The sequence below is a fragment of the Myotis lucifugus genome, unplaced genomic scaffold, assembly GCF_000147115.1.
Source record: "Myotis lucifugus unplaced genomic scaffold, Myoluc2.0 scaffold_1660, whole genome shotgun sequence".
NCBI classification, from domain to species: domain Eukaryota; kingdom Metazoa; phylum Chordata; class Mammalia; order Chiroptera; family Vespertilionidae; genus Myotis; species Myotis lucifugus.
The window spans coordinates 1,437-17,388 of NW_005872708.1; the positions used below are offsets into that span (position 1 = coordinate 1,437).

Genomic DNA, 15,952 nt, shown 5'->3' on the forward strand with positions numbered 1-15,952 from the left:
CTTTTCACCAAACCCAGACATAACAGCACGGGGTTCAGCATGCAGGCTGGGGAGCTGTGACCATGAACTGGACTATATCCTAGCTGGGAGGCCTGGGGCAGTTCTGAGCCTCAGTCTCCTCGTCTGTAAAGTAGGGGTGCTCACACCCCAGCTCGTGGGGTTGTCCTGAGGCCTCAACGAGACGATGCTTATGGAGCCCTTAGCGTGCAGGACCCACTGCGGACACACAAGGAAAGTCAGCCCTTCTCAGCTGCAGCATTTAACTGGCGGCCCTGGGTTGAACTGTGTCCGCCCCCAAAGGTTTGGAGAAGTCCAACCCTCCCCCACCTCAGACTGTGGCCTTCCTGGGAGGGGGGTCTGGGCGGAGGTAGCAGGTAGAAGAGGGTCACCCAGGCACCAGATCTGCCTCTGAACAGGACCTTTGTCTCCCGTGTTGATATGTCCTGGGCACACGGGACTCCTGTGCCAGACCCGGGGCAGTGAGCTCCGCCAAGATGTCAGAGGGCCCGGCAACATGCCCACCCTGCGAGGGTGACAGGTGCCGCGCTTGGCTGGTGGCCGCCGGCCTCATGGCCAGCCCTCCCTCTTACCTCGATCTGCGGCAGGAAGGTGTGGATGGAGGGCAGGTCGGGCAGGCTGGCCGTGACGTCCAGGAGCCGCTGGGCCAGCTCCCGCCACAGCTGCAGGTCCTGCAGAGGCCGCTGGAAACGCCGCCACAGCTCCACGCCCGCGGCATTGCGCAGCCGGGCGCTCTGCCCTTTCATGCTGCGAGGGCCGAGGCGGGGAGAAGCCGGGCAGGAGAGACGGTCAGTCCAGGAGTGCGCTCCGCCCCGACCCCAGGGAGCCCGGCCTGCCTTGCTCCCTGGGCTGCTCCCCGGGCGGTCCCTCTCCTATGGCACCGGCTGCTGGGGCGTCTGCACCGCCGAGGCCTTGCCCTCTGGATAACAGTGCCCTCGAAACAAGGCAGCCCTCGCACAGACTCGCAGCCCCCCCCCTCGGCCACTGCCCGGTGGCCCCAGCGCCAGTGTAACTGCACAGGGGAGACGGGATGGAGGTGGCGAACGAGCCACTTCGCACGGAGGAAGCCAGCGCCAGGCTCTCTTTTTGGAGTGAATGTAAAATACTACCCAAAGGGACAGTGACCGGCCTGGCTCCGTGGCTAAGTGTCCACCTATGAACCGGAGTTCACGCCTTGATTCCTGGTCAGGGCACATGTCCGGGTTGCAGGCTCGATCCCCAGTAGGGGGTGTGCAGGAGGCCGCCGATCAATGATTCTCTGTCATTATTGATGTTTCTCTCTCTCCCTCTCCCTTCCTCTCTGAAATCAATAAAATATATTTATTTAATAAAAAGGGACCATGACTAAACAGAGCAGGCTTACACCCTGGACGGCCCGGCGCTGAGAGGTGCGAGAAGTACGCACGTTACCAGGTTGCAAGAGAAAGCAGCCGGCCTCCTGGAGGCGGCCTTAGATGGGGCGAGAGGGCCCCGAGCCCCGCCCCCGGGGCCCCCATCCCCGCCCTCGGCCCCCAGAGCCCCCACAGCCCCCACACCTCTGGAACTCCTGGATGGCCTCGACGACGCTGTCAGGGAGCTGCTGCAGGTCGTGGGGGAAGGCGATGAGCTCCCTCAGCTGGGCCTGCAGCCGGTCCACCCGGGGCTCCTCTGTGGCCAGCGCTGCCCGTGTCGCCTGCGGCACAAATGCCCCCCAAGGGGGTGGTGAGTTCCGGGACGGGACAGGGTGTGTGCTCAGGGCGATGAGCATGGCTGGTGGGAGTGGGCCCGGGGGAAACTGCTCCCCCACCTCCCCACCGCGCCTCTGGCCAAGCTGGTCTTTCTCATGATATCACCGGTCCCCAGCGTTGTCACAAACGCCAGCACCTAACAGCACAGGTGCCAATCCCGAGGAGCACTGATGCCGTGCTGCGTGCTCTGGGCGCCTCGTTCATTTGAGCCTCTCACGGATTCTGGAGGGCAAGTCTCTGTGTCCCCATTTCATATGCAAGGAACCTCGTCTAAGAGCTTTATTTTTTTGTTAATCCTCACCCGAGGATATTTTTCCATTGATTTTTTTTTTAAGGGAGAGTGGAAGAGAGAGGGAAAGACAGAGAGAAGCATCGATGTGAGAGAAAGACATTGATTGGTTGCCTCCTGCATGAGCCCTGACCAGGGCCCGGGCCAGGGAGGAGCCTGCAACCAAGGTACGTGCCCTTGACCGGAATCGAACCCAGGACCCTGCATTCCCCAGGCCGGTGCTCTATCCACTGAGACACACCGGCCAGGGCTCTAAGCACGTCCTGTTTTCCGGAGTGCGTAAGGAACCGTGGGGGAGGGCTGTTACCAGCACCCCCGTTCCGCCTTTGAGATGAAAGTCCTTCTCCCGAAGGCATCTCGTTGGCAAGGAGAGGAACCAGTGCTTGAACCCAGCAGTGTGATCCCAAAGCCCCCGCCCCTAACCACTGACCGCCCCTCCACCTGGGGCCAGGCGGCCAGTGCTAACGGAGACAACTCCCTGTGCACGTAGTTGACCATCGCAGGGCACGGGGTTTAGATGAGGGGGAGTGGGCCCTCGAGGACGTGTGCCTCGTGCCTACCCCCAGGAGCATAGCTCTGCCTATGGGCGAGCATTAGAGGGAGGACACAGGACAGTGGGGAGTGGACAGGGGTCAGGACGCTGAGCGAACCTGTTGAGTTAATATTAACGACAGGAATGGGGAGGTGTTTACCTTTATTTTAAAAATCTCTCTGTCCACAGTCAGGCCTCCTGTGCAGGGGTGGGGGGGGGCACTCTGATTGGACATCAGGTCTAAGTTGGAACCCACCCCACCCTCCCCAGGTGGGCATGTCTGCTCGTCTCCCAGACCCCCTGTGGGTTGGTCACCATCTCTAACTCGGAGCTTTCTCTCTGACCTAACGCTCTGCTCCGTGCTCAGGAGGCCCACCCACATCCACCTCCAGGCAGGGACGTGCGACCCGGAGACAATGCGCCTCTGGTCTTAGTTACCCGCTGACTCATCATGGGACCCTAGGGTGGTGGGGACAAAAAAATCCCTCCAGGCCTCAGTCTCCTCTCCTGGCAAATGGGTGCAAACACCCAACTTGGGGTAACACCCCAAGATCCAGGAGAAGCGGAGTGTGTTTAGGGCTCACCATGATCCTCCCACCGCGAGGGTGAGCTCCAAGGGGCGACACCCCAAGCCGCCTGGACCGCGTGGCTTACCGAGTAGAGTCTCCAGCGGGCCACCAGCTCGTCCTCGGTGCCCGCCTTCGCCGCGGGGTGCAGGCCCTCCTCCGCCAGCCGCCGCAGGCCCTTCCGGAACTCTCCCAGCTCGGCCTCCAGCTGTGCCCTCTGCTGCTCAAAGGCGCCCGTGGACTCCAGCAGCCCCCGCAGCCGCCCCTCCTCCTCCTCACGGAGGCCACAGAGCTTCTCCAGGACGCTCCGCGTCTCCTCCAGTTCTCGGGTGATCTTCTCCGCACCCAGCGGAGAGGTGTTCCGGATGACCCCCACCGCCTGCGCCTCCAGCCGCCTCAGAGACTCCTCGCCCCTGGGGACGTCCTTGGCGATGTCCTGGGGGGGGGGGCGCGGGAGGAGAGACAGCCACTGAGGCCCAGAGCCCGGTGAGAGCCGGCGGCGCCGGTCCACGGGGGGCTGTCTGCCCCAGGTGCCTTGACGCACACCTCCTTCCCAGGCACCTCAAAGCCCAGGAGCACTTCGTCTCGGGGCCCCGTCTTTAACACCCAGGACATTGGCTAGTCTGCCTTTCTAACAGGCAGAGCCGGCTCAGCAGAGCCTTTGGCCGCAGCCGCGTGGGGCCAGGCAGAACCCCACGACCCCATGTGGTTGCAATCAAGTTTCTTTTTTAAAATAAATGGTCATTGGCTTTTAATTTTTAAAAACTTGTTCTATAAACACCTTTAAATCTATCTTATTTGAAATTGCCTTTCAAATGAAGTCTACAGGCCTTAGGTGTCACTGTTCAGAGTTTTGAGAAGTATACATGCTCATGTAGTCCACCTTGTTATCAAGACATACAGCATCTCCAACATCCTGGAAGATTCTAGAACTTATTTGAAATCATAGGAGATGTTATCTGTTGGAACTGGCTTCTTTCACTCAGCATAATGCTTTTTCAGATTCTGCTGTATCTCAGTACTTCATGCCTTCTAATTGTAATATTCCTCCATATATATATATACGTAATATGCAAATTGACAAATAACCAGAACGACCGCTCCACCAGTTGCTATGAGGCTCACTGACCACCTCTTGGTCCCTCCCCCAGCCAGTAGGCTCCAATTGCCCAATGGCAAACGGGGAACTGGGGGCGGGGGGGTGGGGTGGAGAGCAGGCGGTGGGGGGTGGGGCCAGCTGCCAGGGAAGATGGCCCTGATCACTGGCCAGGTCTAAGGACCATACCCACACGTGAATTTTGTGCGCCGGGCCTCTAGTGTATATATATGTGCTATTACATTTATTCAATGCCCTACTGACACGAATCCGAGTTGTATCCACCTGGGCTACCCTGACAGGCCCCCGTGCGAGACCCCTGGTCTAGACCACGCTGCCGTGGCCCTGGGCTTCCAAATGCCCTGCTGGCTCAGGGGTTTCCATGAGGCGGCCGAGGCCCCACACATTCGCCACCAGATTCCACGCTTCTCCTCGCGTGGGACCTGTGGGCGTGGAGGTCTGCACCTCCCTTGGCCCCGGCTCCCCGTGACATAAACGCGAACCTGTGCGGGCTCCCCGGCGGCCCTCGGTGGACACAGCCCGGTTACCTGCAGTGCCGAGAGCCGGCGGCCGGCGGGCAGTGAGCAGCTCCGCCCCACGCAGCCATTCATCTTCGCCACCACCACCTGCAGCCACAGCTGCAGCTCGTCCATGTCCGCCTGGAAGCGCTCGTGCTCCTGGGTCACCTGCTCCAGCAGGTCCACTCGTTCCTGGGGAGGGGAGAGGACCACCATGAGGGAAGCCTGGCCGCCTGGCCTTGGGGCCTGCGTGTGTGTGTGTGCATGTGCATGTGTGTGCATGTGTGTGCGCGCGTGCATGTAGGGGGTCTGGGATTCTGGGATATTTCAGCCCTTTTGCTGGAAATAAAGAAGTCCCAGGCACCCTTCTCTATCTTTTTTTTAAAATATATTTTTATTGATCTCAGAGAGGAAGGGAGAGGGAGAGAAACATCAATGATGAGAGAGAATCATTGATCGGCTCCCTTCTGCACACCCACACTGGGGATTGAGCTCACAACCCGGACATGTGCCCTGACTGGGAATCTAACCGTGACCTCCTGGTTCAGAGGTCAACACTCAACCACTGAGCCACACCGGCCGGGCCCTTTCTTCTCATCTTCTTAGACCCAAGCATTCGGGGCTGGGCCTGTCCTGGGAACAGCACTCAGTCGGGGCCTGGCAACAGCACCTGCTGCCCCGACACTCACCCGACGCCCCCGCGGCGCCAGAGCTGCTCCAGGAGCGGCACGGACAGTATCAGCTCCCCGCACCCTCCCAGCCACCCATCCCGGCAGTATTGCTAACCCAGTCCGACCGACAGGGAAACTGAGGCCCAGAGAGGTGAAAGGCTGTCCCAGGTCATCGCCTGCCGGGAAAGCACTGAGAGGCAAGCCCAGGGGTAAGGCTGGTCCTGGGGGTTCTGCCCGTGACGATGGCGTGTGCCCCGTTTCCTCTGAGGGCGGGAGGGCAGCTCTACCTTCTGACAGTCCCACTGACGTTCTAACCAACACGGGGACAAGATGGTCGTCTGAGGGGGGCTGACCTTGGGGGAAATAACCGTGTTCCTGACAGAAGACCTACTGTGCGCCTAGGAACTCGGTTTTTCCAAAACACACCCCTGATCACGGCACCATCTCTTTAAACCCCTCCCTGGCTCCCTCCTGCCCCCAGGCTCAGGTCCAAGTGCCACAGCCTGGAGGTCAAGGGCAGATGCGGTCCAGACCCTGGACTGGAGAGCCCACTGCCTGCGACTGGAACCCTGGCCCGCCTCGGGCCTCCCCATCCATGTGGTGTGTTAACAGTACCTGCCTCACTGGGGAGCCGTGGACTGAATGTCAGAGCCGCAGCTCCCGCGAGCAGCACCGGCAGCCACGAGCGCGAAGTGACGGAGCACTGCTTTGCGGGGCTACCCTGCAGCCCCCCTTCTCTGAAGAATCGCCCGCTGCCCGGGCTCAGTGAACAGCCTTCCCTGCTGTGGCTCCTGCTGGGGGACCGAGGCCCCCCCAGACAGGCTGCCCTCGTTGGGTTAGCCCCGGGGGCAGCTCAGGGCAGCCATGTGAAAGCTTCCGAGCGGCAGGAAGAGTGCAGGGGGCGTGCCTGCAGCGGGGTTTTCCACGGGGGAACGAGGGGGTTTCCGTTTCATAAGCAGTTAAAAGCACCTGAGCGCCGACCGGCCTGGGCAAGCATAACCTTCACCACAACCACCAAACCCGCCATCACGCCAATGTCCAGCTGCGAGGTCACCCGGCTCGGGCAGGGCCTTGGAGCCAGGACTCACAGGGCCCGTGTCGGGCTCCCCGTCACAGCTCTAGACCAGGGGTTGGCCAACGGCAGGCGGTTTGCTTCACCGCCCCGTGGTTTCTGTCGCAGCTACTCCACCTCCCAGGCGCCTCTCCTGCCCTAGCAGCTCAGACGAGCAGCCCCAGGCACCACACAAGGCGGGGTGTCTTCTGGTAAAGCCAAAATTTTTACTTCATATTTATACATGTCATGGAATATTCTGTTTTTTTATTTTCCCCGCAATCATTCAAAAATGTAAAAACCGCCCTAACCGGTTTGGCTCAGTGGATAGAGCATCAGCCTGCGGACTGAAAGGTCCCGGGTTCGATTCCGGTCAAGGGCATGTACCTTGGTTGCGGGCACATCCCCAGTAGGGGGTGTGCAGGAGGCAGCTGATCGATGTTTCTCTCTCATTGATGTTTCTAACTCTATCCCTCTCCCTTCCTCTCTGTAAAAAATCAATAAAATATATCTTAAAAAATGTAAAAATCACTTTTCGCTCACAGGCCAGGAGAAATCAAGAGGCGGGCAGGATCCGGCCCGAGGGCCGAGGTTTGCCAAGCTGAGCTCTCGGCCAGGGGGCCGGCCGTGCCCAGCAGCAGGTACGGATCAAAGTCAGAAGTTCTCAGCTGGGAAGTGTGGACAGACAGACTCAAACGCTTTCCTGCTGTTGCACCCGGCTTGGGAGGCTCCTTGCCAAATGCAGAAACACTGATCCATTCATTCAAACCTTCGCTACCACTGTTGCAAGGAGAAAATGCCCCCATTTTAGAGACGGGGAAACCAAGGCACAGGGCCAAGCCTTCAGCGAAGAGCTGAGAACCCTCTAAGGGAAGCGAGGCTCGCAGCGTCAACAGCTCACGCGCAGACGGGAACACGCCGCTCAAACCCCAAAGGGGACTAGGGACAGCCGCTCCTTCTCGCTGCCCTGCCGGCTGCCCCTTCACGGCCATCTGCCTGCATCCAGGCTTCCTCCTCCTGCAGGAAAGGCTCGTTTATGAGACAAAGTAGGTCGGGAAGAATGCGCAGGGGGTCAGTGCGGGTCGGCTCTGCCGGTTACAGATGCTGTAATGAGGCAACTTCTCCAATGAGCGTGCGGCTGGCTGGCGCGCGCGTGTGTGTGTGTGTGTGTGTGTGAGAGATGAGGTGCTGGCACCCGGGACAGAGTAAATAAAGCCTCGGGGAGAGGCCCCGGACAGGACCGCGGCCAAGCAGGGCAGCCATCCAGACGAGCTCCGTGCCAGGCAGCGCGAGCAGAGCGCACGGTTCAGCCGCCGCCGGCCGCCACGGGGGAGGATGACAGGGTGACAAATGGGAGAGTGCGCAACCTTCGCTCGTTAGACCAAACAGCGAAGCCACCTGCGCCGGCAGAGTTGTCAGGATGTCGAAACCCAACCAGCCAACCAGGGCGGCGTGGACGCAGCTGGGCACGGGCTGGCGGACGATGTGATTCCTGCCCAGATGCCGGACGAACGCCCCTGTGAGGCAGGAAGCAGGGGAAGGGGACCCCGCCATGGCCCTGGCCCTTCAGGAAACGGAACCGCCCGACTAAAACCCCTCAGCGAAATAAACACGCAAGACCCCACTGGGTACCAGCCTGCTCTCTCCTCACTGAGGACAGTGCTCCTGCTCACCCCCACCCCCACCCCCGCAGGGCCAGGCGTCCTCATCAAGAATCTCCCTCCAGCCCGGCCGGTGTGGCTCAGTGGTTGAGCGTCGGCCTATGAACCATCAGTCAGTAGGTCAACCACACACATCAAGCACCACGTGTGTATGCAGCACGGAGTGACACTGGGTGTACGGATGGGAGATAATGGGTCGATGGGTGGGTGGGTGGTGGAGGGATAGTTGGATGGGTAGACAGAAGATTGGCGGGTGGGTAGTTAGGTAGTGAGTGGGTAGATGAGCAGATGGGTGACAGGTAGTGAGTGAGTAGGCAGGTGGGTGAAGGGGTCAACAGTGGTGGGTAGTCATAGTGGAGAGATGGATGGGTGAGTGGGTGGGTGAAGAGGTGGGCGGGTTGATGAGTAGGTGAATGAGTAGGCAGCTGGCTGGGAGGGGGAGTAAGTAGTTGTCAAGACGAATAGGAGATTAGGTTGGTGGTGAGCAGTGAGAAAAGAGATGGATGGGAGGGTGGGTACTTGCATAGATGGCTGGGCAGGTACGTGGAGGAATGAGGCAGTGAATGGGGGACAGTGAAAGGGAGATTTGGCAGTGCAGTGGGGACATAAGTGGGCGAGTGGGCAGGGAGGTGGAGAGATGGATGAATGCTGGTGGGTGGGTGCTGGTGGGTGGGGAGTAGTGGGGAGTCGATGGGTGGCCGGATGGTCACTTAGCAAATGGTGGGGTGGACGAGATGGGAAAATGGCGGGAGGGTAGACAGCCCACGGCTCCCCCACCTGGGCTCTAGCCTTCACGGCCTCGTACTCGGCCTTCATCGTCCTCTGGGCGTCCTCGTCCACGCTGGGGTCCCCGATCCTGTGGAACAGGGAGGCCGCCTCCTCCAGCAGCCGGTCCAGGAGCACGGCCTGGTGGCTCACGTCCTGCAGCAGCACCTGGGCCTGGCCCAGCTGCCACTGCTTCTCCTTCAGGCCCAGCTGCAGCTCCACGGGCGGCGCCAGCGTCACCGTCATCTTCTGGAACCAGCGGTAGAACTCGTCTCGGGCCAGGAGGTACTCGCTCCAGTGCAGCCACACCCACTCGATGCGGCTGTGGGCACAGAGACACGGGCCGTGACCAGCCGCTCACCTGGCTCTGAGCACGAGGGGCTGGGGGGCGGGGGGGACAGGAGGACGCCCTCTTGGGGCCTCAGCGCCACCTGGGCAGCTCGCAGACACTCGGATTCCGGGCCTCCGTTCAGTCCTGCTGGACAGGACCCTGTGTCTGCTGAGTAAGCTCCAAGGGGCCAAGGGTCAGGGTGGCTCAATTCCGGATCTGCTCTGAGACCCACAGCCTTGCTAATGCGGCTTATGGAGCCTTAGCTGCCAGCACCCCAAATTCCAGCCCTAAACCCCCACTAACAGACACCAAAATGCCGCCGGGAGTGTGTCTGATAATTTGCAGGGTCCAGTAGTATTTGTGGGCTTGTCACCCCACAGTGAGGACAGAAGTTGAGGGCCTGCGTGTGGGCTCCAGGGACGCCATAAACTTGCTGCACAGCCCTGCCTCCTCACTCGCCTCAGTTTCCCCATCTGTAACATGGATGTGGCCCCGTCTGTCCGGTCACAGCGAGCCACTTGGGAATTCCAAGTGTCAAGGGTTGAAAAGCAAAAGTGAAAGGTCCCCCAGCTCATGCAGCATCCTGGTTTTAAGATGGTGCCGGCCGGCGTGGCTCAGGGGCTGAGCGTCGACCTGTGAACCAGGAGGTCACAGTTCGATTCCCAGTCAGGGCACATGCCCGGGTTGTGGGCTCAATCCCCAGTGTGAGGCCTGCAGGAGGCAGCTGATCAATGATTCTCTCTCATCATTGATGTTTCTATCTCTCTCTCCCTCTCCCTTCCTCTCTGAAATCAATAAAAATATATTAAACAAAAAAAACGGTGGAGCACCCGTTTGCTGAGGGCCTACTGCGTGCCTTGCTCTTGGCATTGGCTAGCTCCCCCTTCCATCCTCCTGACAGCCTTCAAGGAACATCTGATTATACCCATTGTCTAGATGAGAAGCCTGAGGCTCAGAGAAGTCAAGTAACTTTCCCGAGGCCATACAGCAAGTAGCCGCCAGAGTGGGAGGCCCCCCTCTGTCCAACCCCCATCCGGCTCCTGCCTGGCTCCCCACAGGCTGAGAAGCTGGGCTAAAAGGCTAGCAGGAGACAGCCTCCCTCCCTCCTCCGGGGCCATTCTCCCATTTGGGGCCATTCCCGTTCTGCTGGCGATGGGCACATGACAAGTCAAACCAGAATTAATTGTTGGCTAAACAAGCTGGGCTCCCACTGTCTATTCTCATCGTTAAGCTTGAATATAATTAGAACGAGGCAGGCAGGACTGGCTAACATCCCAAGAGAACGCCCGGTTCCCAGCGAGCCCAGCACTGAAGGAATGTCCCCTGGGCGGGGGCGCCAGGCCAGGGTGGCAGTGGGCAAGCAGGGTCAGGGGCAACGGCAGACAAAGCCCGGCCAGGTCCCCGGCGGCCCTACCTGTGACAGTGAATCATGTAGGTGACCGTCTCCTCCCACTGGGCCTTGATGTCCCTTAGCCGCGCCAGGACCGCGGGCTTCTGGTCCTCGGGGCAGCCGGCCAGGCGCGCCTCGGCCGCCTGCAGCACCAGGTCCACCTTCACGCGCCCCTCCGGCTCCAGCTGGCATATTTTCTGTCGTGGGCACAAAAGCCAGTTTCCAGGGGTTAGACAGAGTGCGAGTGGGCAGAGCCACAGCCGGCGTGTGATGGAGGAGCCTGGACCCTGAGCCCGGAGGTGCTGGGGTTCGAGCAGTGGCCCCCCACCTTCTCCGGGGCCCGGGGCGGCCTGAGGCTCTGAGGGTGGGCGCAGGAGCGAGGGTTATGTAGGAAGCAGTCCGCTTGTAACGGAAATGGTTACTGAATTTCCCAGGGCAAATAGCAGGGGGAGGAGGGGAGAGGGTATAAGAATGAAGAACTGTGTACACGACCAGCAGCACATTGTCCAGGAAGATCTGCCCGCCATGACTAGACAGAGGGAGGTGGAGACAACTAAAAAAAAAAAAAAAAAAATGCCTCAGCCCATATTTTTGAATAACCCAATAGGGACAATAAGACCGAGGCGACATGGGGGGAGGGGGCACTGTTAACCCCATAGTACTCAGCCAATCAGGAACCGGGGCAGGGACTCACACCGTAGAGATAAACAGCCTGGATGGCGGCTCTGAGTGCGCCTGCTCAACCAGACACCCCTCTTGCAAGACCGCATTAAAGGTCTCGAGTTCGCCATACGTCATGGCTCCGGGTCCGCTATTTGAGTTCGGACAGGTGAGCGTCTCTCGCAGGTGAGCACTGGAGGACAAACTGCCTGGTGACCTGAGTTCCCGCCCTTCCTCGCAGGGCCCGTTCCTTGCTGTGTGAACTCAGACAAGTTTCATTATCTCCCTGGACTTGGTGTTACCATCTGTAAAATGGGGACGTTCAGAGTACTTAGCTCTCAAATTCTCTTTTCAGAATTAAATGACAAAGTACCTGTCACGGTGTGAGGCTGTGAGGCTGTGCTTCTCAAGTCTATGTGGGGAGCGGGGCTGACCTAGGACCCCAGCCAAGGCTCCAGAATCATCTCTGAGTTTGCACCAAGGCCTCGCCCCTCGGCTGCTCCCACCAGGGACCAGGCAGGAATGCTGAGGCTGGCCCGTTCCTGGGGAACAGCGGGCTCCAGTGAGGGGTGTCTGGTTCAGGATGACCCACGGCCTTGCCAAACCCCCTCAGAACGGTAAGGCAGTCTGAGTCGCTCCCCCCTCCCCTGGACTCGGGCCCGACCTGCATTGGACGGGCCTCCTCCCTCCCAGCCTCTCGGGCTCCGGCCCCAGGAACATCCTGCAGGTAATCTCACCCGGGCTTGGGCTGCTCGGAGGACTAACAGACAACGTGCTAGCTATTGTCACTATTAACCGTGATCATTCCAGTTCTTTGGCAACAAAAGCCTGGTCCAATTCCAAGGCCACTCCCTGGTACTCCTCGCTCCAGGCCTTGACCTGGGAGATGGCGGCTCCGCCCCAGGGCTCCAGGGAGCAGAGCCACGGGGAGCACATCAGCACTGGCCTGGCTCACAGCGCACTCGCCAGGGCTGACTGCTCACTGAGATCATTGTCTCCTTACCTCGGTGTCTGCATGTACCTAAAGCTCCCGCCCCTCCCCAGCTGGTGTGCATGAAGGGGGCTGGCAGTCACGTTCACAGGCTGATGTCCCAGGGGCTGGCTGTCTCTGACCCTCCCTGTGGGTGCGGTGGGGGAGGAGGCCCACAGGTAGCTGTGTGATCCCAGGCAGGTCTCTCGACCACTCTGGGCCTCCCTTTCTCACCCTGAGATAACCATCCCTGCTTTGTCTACCTCACTGGGGCACTGCGCTGGGCACAGCTCTGGGCAGTGCACTAGGTACAGCTGTGGGGTCTGCGCTGTGTACAGCTGTGGGCACTGTGCTGGGTACAGCTGTGGGCACTGCGCTGGGTACAGCTGTGGGCACTGCGCTGGGTACAGCTGTGGGCACTGCTCTGGGTACAGCTGTGGGGTCTGCGCTGTGTACAGCTGTGGGCACTGCTCTGGGCACTGGAGTCCAGGAGGAACAAACATGGCGATGCCTACAGGCTGTTGGGGGGGGGGGCGGTCTGCAGACAGGAGCACAGAGGCTGCAGAAGGGCCATGAGACACCATGTATTGTTGGAGCTCCACTGGGGCGGGGGGGCGGGGGGGGTCCAAGAGGGCCTCCTGCGCAGGCGGCACTGGCACGGAGCCTCCGTGATGGGCAGACGGTTGAGATGGGGCTTGAACGAAGGTGAAGCCAGCAGGGGCACGCACAGAGCATTTAGGGACAGAGCGTCCGGCTTTGGGAAGCCAGGCCCCAGGAAATGCTGGCACCCCCTGACCAGAGGGCCCGGGGGCCGGCTGGGAGGCACTGGCTGCGCAGGCCCAAGTGCAGGCGAGGAGGCTGGAAGCAGACCTAGGAGCTGCTCCCAAGGCCCGGGGTGGCAGGACGGCCGCGTGCCTGAACCCCTGCACCAGAGCCACAGAAACAACGCCTCGGTGGGCCAGGCACGCCAGGCATCCTTCCCCTCGACCCTCCTCCCTCCTGCAAGGCAGCACCTCACCCCTTCCCGGGAGCACGCCGAAGCCCGCAGCTCAGAAAACTCCCCAGGGTGCCACCGCCTTAGCCGGGACTCGAACCCAGGCCTGGGCCCCAGACTCAGGCTCTCAGCCTCTGTGTCCTGCTTCCGGGACCAACAGCCTCTCGGGCTCCCTCCCAGACGCCTCACCTCCATGCGGGTCCTGGAAGCTCAGCACAGGAGGGCCGAGCGGTTCTCCCGTTTCACTGATGGAGAACCCGGCCACACACCTCAGAGCTGGATGGACGCACACCTCCCGGCCACCCAGCGGGCGGGCCCTGGGCTGGGCATCACCGAGCTGGTGGAGGGGCCCCAGGAGACGCTAGACGCCCGGGGGAGGTCCCGGACCCGGAGGCGAAGAAGGCACCAGCCACTCGCTTTCACCAGACCACAGGAGTGAGTGTTTTTTTTATTGCAAAGTCGGTTTTGAAATGTCAAAGCACATAGCAGATCAGTGTCCCTGAGCCCGTGGGAGAGCTGGAGGGAGAGCCCCGAGGGCACACCCAGGACGCGAGGCCCCACTCCCAGGCTCCAGGTCAGGTTCTGGGCTCCCCCCACCCCCGATGGAAGCGCTCCCTCGGCCTCCCGGGCCCACTCACCCTGGCCTCGCCAATGGCTCTTCCTAAGAACCACCCTGGCCAGACCACCAGCCAGGTCATGACCTGCTGCAAAGGATGCAGGTTCCAAAGGGACCGGCCCGAGACAGCGCGTGCACCGCCAGACGGTGGTGTCTGCAGGCAGAACCCCAGGGGCGGGGGGCAGTGGGGGGGTCAGGAGAGATTCGGGCAGCGTGTTTCATTTCACAGCCACACCTGCACCCAAACCAAAGGTGTGCCAAGTAGAGGCAGCAGCACAGACAAAGTGTAGTGATCGGCAGTTTAGGAGGTTTTCTGCCAACAGGAGGAGGCAGTGCTTGGAAGGTGGGGTTTTGGGGGTGGGGGTGGGGGCAGGGCATGAGGCTGGAGAATAGGGCTGTGCAGACAGTGAGTGACTTTTCCAGGTGACATTGGTATTTCTTCAGTGGGCAATGGGGAGCCACGGATGGTTGTAGAGGAGGAGAATAACATCACCAGATCCTTGCTACGGATGGATGTTCCTCATTCGTGCTTGTGTGGCCACCCAGACCATGTGCACACCTGTGCCCTGTTACACTGTGAACCTGCGCACAGGGCCTGCCTCGCCCACCTCCCCTGCCCAGGTGTCCGCACTCAGCCCTGGATTCAAGCCTCAACCAGATCAACGCCTCGGATTTGGGCCCGTCACTGTGTCTAGGAATGCGTCTCACTATTGAAAAGTGCGGACAATAAAACCACCCTCACGAGGTTTTTGTGAAATGAAACCCGAACCCCGATAGTGCGGCCGTGAGCACAGTGGGTGTTGAATGAGCCTCAGCTCCCCGCTCCCAGTGCCCCCGCGAATAATCATCCGATCATGAGGAGCTGTCGTCTGAGGAGGGAAGGGGCTCTGGGCTGCCAACTCCTGTCCCTCAGTCCCCCACCTTCCAAACCTCCAACCCACTGCCCCTCTGTTACAGAAGAGGGTCGAGGGCCTCGGCTGGTATTCCAGGCTGCCACCCTCTCACCCCGCCCCCTCTGCACCTCCATATGCCCTGAGCCCTGCTTGGTGCATGGGGGCAGGGGGACCAGGCCTGGGAGAAGCCAAAGGAGTCACTCTCATGGGGCACAGCCCCTCCCCAGGCCCCCCAAGGCCTACCTGGGCCCTCCCAGACCTGGCCACAGGGAGGAGGGGAGCCAGGGCTGGGCCAGCTGGGCTGGGGACCCACCTGGCTGTGCGTGCCCCTGCCAGGCCAGGAGGGCAGAGGGCGGCTCTGGACCCTTACCCTGAAAGTGGCCCAAGGAGCGGAAGCAGTGGGTCCCCTGGAGCATCTCAGAAATGCCACCTTCCGGGCCCGCCCCCCTCCGGGATCAGAATCTGCACTTAAACCCCAGTCCCTGGGAGACTGAACATCGGTGTCTGGGGAACATTGGCGAGTCCCTCCACCCCGTGACAGTCCCCGTAAACCTGGGGCTGAGCTGGAGGGACCCTGGCCCCGCCACAGGGCCGAGGCCAGGCCTCTGCCTACCTCGGTCTCCCGCAGCCGGGCCTCCAGGGCGGCCCGGGGCCCCTGGGTGTTGTCATTGATCTGCAGCCGCTCCTGCACCGCCTTCATCCACTCCCAGGCGTCCTCCACGCTGCCCTCGAAGCCCTCCTGGGGCTGCTGAGTCATGGCACCTACGGGCTGGAGGCAGGACCAGGTGAGAAGGGGCAGGTGGGCGGGATGCAGGGGGCCCAGGGCAGGCGGATGGGGGCCCAGGGCAGGCAGATGGGGGGTCCAGGGCAGGCGGATGGGGGCCCAGGGCAGGCGGATGGGGGACCCAGGGCAGGCGGATGGGGGCCCAGGGCAGGCAGATGGGGAGTCCAGGGCAGGCAGGTGGGGGCCCAGGGCAGATGGATGGGGGCCCAGGGCAGGTGGATGGGGGCCCAGGACAGGCGGATGGGGGCCCAGGACAGGCGGATGGGGGACCCAGGGCAGGTGGATGGGGGGTCCAGGGAAGGCGGATGGGGGACCCAGGGCAGGCAGATGGGGGCCCAGGGCAGGTGGATGGGGGGCCCAGGGCAGCGGATGGGGGGCACCAGGGCAGGCGGATGGGGGGCCCAGAGCAGGCAGATGGGG

At 61.2% G+C, this 15,952-nt stretch overlaps 1 protein-coding gene across 1 annotated transcript in view; it reads right to left on the bottom strand.

The window, feature by feature from the left end:
- Positions 1 to 590: 590 nt before the first annotated feature.
- Positions 591 to 15,952, bottom strand: part of SYNE3 (spectrin repeat containing nuclear envelope family member 3) — a gene marked incomplete at its 3' end in the record, with an annotated part of 23,074 nt that continues 7,712 nt past the window's right edge. The window contains exons 2-8 of the mRNA XM_006108013.3: positions 15,362 to 15,517; positions 10,640 to 10,812; positions 8,907 to 9,216; positions 4,777 to 4,938; positions 3,221 to 3,568; positions 1,554 to 1,690; positions 591 to 765 (exon numbers count right to left, since the gene is read on the bottom strand). Coding sequence (XP_006108075.1) covers positions 591 to 765; positions 1,554 to 1,690; positions 3,221 to 3,568; positions 4,777 to 4,938; positions 8,907 to 9,216; positions 10,640 to 10,812; positions 15,362 to 15,505 — 1,449 coding nt within the window. The remainder of the gene's footprint in view (positions 766 to 1,553; positions 1,691 to 3,220; positions 3,569 to 4,776; positions 4,939 to 8,906; positions 9,217 to 10,639; positions 10,813 to 15,361; positions 15,518 to 15,952) is intronic.